The 5,000-nt window shown below is 49.4% G+C and overlaps 1 protein-coding gene across 1 annotated transcript in view; it reads right to left on the bottom strand.

The window, feature by feature from the left end:
* Positions 1-5,000, bottom strand: part of Kif5c (kinesin family member 5C) — a 154,298-nt gene that overhangs the window by 25,796 nt on the left and 123,502 nt on the right. Inside the window, exons 18-21 of the mRNA XM_021192864.2 lie at positions 3,884-3,960; positions 3,261-3,370; positions 877-978; positions 603-663 (exon numbers count right to left, since the gene is read on the bottom strand). Coding sequence (XP_021048523.1) covers positions 603-663; positions 877-978; positions 3,261-3,370; positions 3,884-3,960 — 350 coding nt within the window. The remainder of the gene's footprint in view (positions 1-602; positions 664-876; positions 979-3,260; positions 3,371-3,883; positions 3,961-5,000) is intronic.

The raw sequence follows: 5,000 nt of genomic DNA, 5'->3' as shown, positions 1-5,000 counted from the left end.
AGGGGAAGCCAACGGCTATAGGCATAGCAACGTAACCCAACAGCAATTTCAAATACTGAGCCCCTTCAGAGGCAAGCAGAGCCTCCTGCTCTTCTTTCTGCCCCTCTCCCATCAAGGCACCTGCTCCGGTACCATCCTCACGTGCCTGCCTTCTACCCCCACCCCACACCCCCCATCACCCAGATGCATACTGATGTCACAAGTCACTGCCCCTGTGTGTTCTTCCCCTCTCCTCACCTCAGCATCTAGACCTCCCTACGGTGTGTACAGATGAGTCCAAGCATTGGGACAAGAGCTCACCTCCATAGGTACTTGCTAAATATCTGTTCATAGTGGAGCTCAGTCACAAAGGGCAGACACTGCTTTATGATGGAGCTCAATTCTTTTTCAAGTATCTCAGGATTAGGACACTAATAACTGACTTAAGTGTCCCATGGATTAATTCTGTTAAGCAGTTCCACAGATTCCAGTCTGCCACCGAATGCTTAGTCTAAATGCTATACAGGAAAGGGTGTGTACAGATAAGATTTTAGATTAGACAATTCAGTAGATCACAAACAAATCGGGCTTCTGGGAGTGAGCTGCGTCGGCGAGTGACTCACCACAGTCTCCTCCAGTCCCTTGAGGTCCTCCCTTGCTTGCTCCCTTTTGTCATTGAGCAATCTGAGAGACAGAAAGGAATCATGAGCCACTGAGAGAGAGTACTTGAACTGGAGCAGATGCAGTTTGTACCTAAGGCATACGAGCAAGGAAGGCTAGGCAGAGACCAGCCCAAGCCACTGCTGCTTTCAACAGCAGGACCGAGCAGGGGTCTCCAGGGCCCCCACTAGGGCTGGTCCTCGGGACGGGAAGTCAGGGAGGGGTTAAGGCACTCACAAGAGCTTCTCCAGTTTCACTTCTCTCTCCTGGTCCTCTATTTTCAGCTTGTTATAGTCAGAGCTGAGCCTCTCCTGTTCCAGTTGCAGTTTCTGATTCAAACTGAAATTGAGAGGAAAAAGCAATATATCCCAGGTCAGCTTGAACTTCTGAGTCATCCGCCGAAAGCGCTGGTTCTCTTCCAGCCCCATTAGTTCTGGGCAATAAAGGCAACAGTTCGGGAGGATTTTGAGGGATCAGAGAACAACTTCACAGCTTCTTCTCTGCCCGAGTGAAAACTAATTTCTGGGGAGCAAGCTCGGAAGCATGAAATGAAACAAAGGCTTTGCGGGTGTATTTATAGTTTGTTTGTGTGCAAGGGCTCTGCGGGGATATAATGACATTGGAGAAAAGATGATGCTTGAACATAGAGAGGAGGGAGGGAGGGAGGGAGGAAGAAAAAGAATGAGCCCTGCTATACACACTCCGCTGCTGTACATACCCAGAGAACAGCTGTATACTCAGTAACTATTTGGCCATTCAACACCCCCCATACACACACAAGTGTCGGAGGCTATCTTCCATGGACAGCAGCAGCCGACATGGGGGCAGCCCTTGGACTAAGGTTTTGTGGAGACAGAAAGACAGCATCTGGCTGTGCCAGTCAAATTTATGTCAGTTTGACATGAGCTGAAGTCATTTGGGAACAGGACTCTCAGTTGAGGAACTACCGCCACAAGATCTGCCTGAAGGCAAGTCTGCGGTATTTTATTGTTATTATTGATGAATGCTATGGTAGGAACAAGCTCTCAGAAGAGGTGCCATCCCTGGGCTGGTGGTACTGGGTGCTGTAAGAACGCAGGCTGAGCAAGCCATGAGGAACAAGGCAGTAAGCAGCGCCCCTCCATGGCCTCTGCCTTAAGTTCCTATCCTCACTTCCCTGCAGGATGAACTGTAAACTGTTTAACTTGAAATAAATCCTTTCCTCCCCAAGTTGCTTTTGGTCATGGTGTTTTCTCCAGCAACAGACATTCTAAGACAGGAGGGTCTATTCCACTTCTGCCCCACGCCAGTGCTCATAAAGCCATCCGAGAGGCTGAGACCACGAGACTGTGTGAAGGAAGCACACGGAAGCACCAAAAGCCCCAGTCTAGAAAGCTCCCACAGGAACTCATGCACTGACTTATGTTCTCGCCATCTCCCTTTCTTTCCTTCCTTCTCTTTCAGAACAATGTCTTGAGGGAGATTAATCAGAATTGTGTCCAGGAGAAGCTCAAGGTGGGTTGGAATGGGAAGGCGCAGAAGGGGTGGGGACAGGACATGCGGAGGCCTGTCCTTAGGCAGGCTGCACAGAGCCAGCACTCCAGCTAGACTTCCCTCCTCCTCTCCTTCGAGATGCAAATGCTCTTGTAAGCAGCTCACATACTCTGAAAAGATTTGGATCAGTAGCCTGGAGAATTAAACGCTTAGCTCCAGTCTGATTCCTATTTAGCCGTGTGACCTTAAGTAAATAATTCAACCTTGCTTCCTATATCTAATTCTTCATCTATAGAAAGAAGCGGTGGTGATGGTGGGAGGGGTGGTGGAGAGGGTCTTGCCCTAGTGGGGGGGAGGGGCAGTGGGTGAAATTCTATTTCAGTAGACATATCTTCTTTGTAATAGTATGCCTTTCAGGGGGGCTGTTCTGCAAAGGGGTTCAGAGACTGCCAAGAAGATCTACTACGTAAAGAGCATAAAGAACCCCAGAATAAGATCCCCCCCAAAAGCAAACTTTGTAGCCGGGGGACTTGTCCTACAGAAAAGGAAAGGGTGCTGTGGAGCAGGGGGTTCCCCAAGGACTCTTGAGAAGGCAGGATGTGGTCATAAGGCAGCATCCAGAGTTAGGTTGCAATGATGTCATCCTGATAGCAGAGGAAAGGACACATGGCCATCTATCACGCACAGACTCATCCCGGCACAGGTCTTTGAGATGTGCACACAGGTGACCAGGTGGCTACAGGTGCATAATCTGTTGGCCTGAAGAGGCAGCAAAGCCAAACAGCTTCTCTGGAGTGTTTATTAATCCCTGGAGGAGGATAGTCTCGTGGTTTGTGCGCTTGCATGTTTGTTTGTTTGTTTTTTCATACTTTCTTTTATTTTTTCCGGCTCCCAGGTGTGTATCTTCCAAGCAGAGTCACCCTGAACTGGCTAGACGGATATGAAGGGGCACCTGCTGTACCAGAGCACTGTGGGGGGCTGGCCTCCAGATGGGAGAACAGACCTCAGAGGGAGCACCGCCTGGGCAGAAGAACACAGAGTCCAAGCACAGAGATGAGGGCCCCTGGCCGAGAGCCGTGCCCTTTAAGTCTGCCGCCCAAGGCTTGCCTGTGCCCGCCCGTGTCCCGTGAGCCCCGCGGCCAACTCACTCTCGAATCTCATCAATGATTCTCTGCTTCTCCTCAATCTCATCACGAAGTCTGGACAGCTGCTTCTGGTGTGCTTCCCGGTGACTCTCCATCTGCTGCTCCAGAGCTTTCTGCAAGCCAGGCCAGGAGAAATGTGGCGTCAACTAGTCGGCGGCGCTCTGCCCCCCTCAGTGACAAGCCCCGGATCCCTATCTACCTCCCTCAGATGTTAAACCCCCAAATTAAGGGTGATTCTGGCTCAGCCCCTGGCCTTGCTTCATTTGCACAGCCAAGCCCATGGATCTGTCGCAAAACTGAGTGGGCCCCAGAGGCAAACCAGCCCAATGATGCGACAAAGTTTGCCCTTCTAACCCCTCTCATCTGAGGTCCATGGTTTTCCCAGTCAGGCCAGTCAGAACACAGCCTTCTTACTACCTGGGTGACTCCAGACAAGTCACTTAACCCTTTCAGGAGCAGGAAGCACAGAGACAACACTTCTGGTTTCCTGCACAGTCCCATCAGCATCTTGTGACTGCATCAGGCCCAGCTGCACGGAAGGCCCAGCCATGGGTCCTCTCTGCCTGACTGACATGCACAGGACAGATCATTCCAGATGTGCACTCATCAAATACACGCGCACTCACCTTCACCTCCTCGGCATCCTGCAGCCTCGTCAGGTGCTCCTTTTCCTTATCTTGGAAACTGACTTCGTGCATTTTTTCTGTTTCAAACAGTAAAAGTTTTAATAGCAGGGCTCGTACCCTGAAGCAAAAACTCAGAAAACAAAACCATAACAATACAGTGCAAATGCCAAGCAGTGACGGCATGGAGTAGGGGGAGCCTGGCAAACACCCGACATCTCGGGCTAACCTCTCCTGTGGCCTGTGTTAGGACTTGGGACTCCGCGTGGATTACATCCCTGGTGGATTGCATCCCCAGGGAAAGGAAGGGGTTGCCTGGAAGCAGGCAGACCCAGAATCGCTTCCCCCCTGGCCTCTGGGAGCCAGCCCTGAGGGTGCAGATTATAAAGCCCCTGTGAGCTTGAGGGGACATCTGGATTCAAGTCACCAGAAGAATTCCACAAGGAGTTAATTTACCTCCCAGGGGTAGCTGTTGATTTTCTAAGAAGCTGGAGCAGGAAAACAAGCTAAAGATGAAAACGAGGGAAACAAATATACTCTAACACTTTCTGGATTCACCAGGGGGCCCCAGGTGGGCTGGGCTGTGGCACCCCTGTCTCTGTGCACTCACGGGGTTCCCTGAGTATGTGTGCAAGGGCAGCGAGCTGTGCACTGGAAGGAAGGGTGGGGAGCAAATGTCATTTGTCATTTCTCTAGTCTATTTTACTTTATTTCGGGCCTTTTCTGTTTATATTTCTATTCAGTGTCCCCATTGCTGCAAACATATGCAACACGGGAAAATGCTTTTTTCTTTTTGTCCAGTACTAGGTGGCATGCTTTACTCTCAATATCCATCCCTTACCACAAAAATAAAATGTTACAAAGCTATGACAGGGCTCTTTCTTCTTAATTTGCCTTTAGACCTGATGCAGCATGTATTTATCCAGCAAATAGCTTTATATGAAAATAAAATAAATGAAATAATAACATCATCAATCCTACAACTCATCAGAGTGATTTTATTTAAATATTTATTTCTAAGAATACAAGGATCCATTTATCTTTAGTAACTGCAATAAAGATTTTATCCCTAACACTGTGTCATAACCATGGCCACACACACACACACACACACACACAC

Source organism: Mus pahari, chromosome 3 (genome assembly GCF_900095145.1).
Source record: "Mus pahari chromosome 3, PAHARI_EIJ_v1.1, whole genome shotgun sequence".
In the NCBI taxonomy this organism is placed as follows: Eukaryota; Metazoa; Chordata; class Mammalia; order Rodentia; family Muridae; genus Mus; species Mus pahari.
This window is presented reverse-complemented; position numbering and strand designations above follow the sequence as displayed.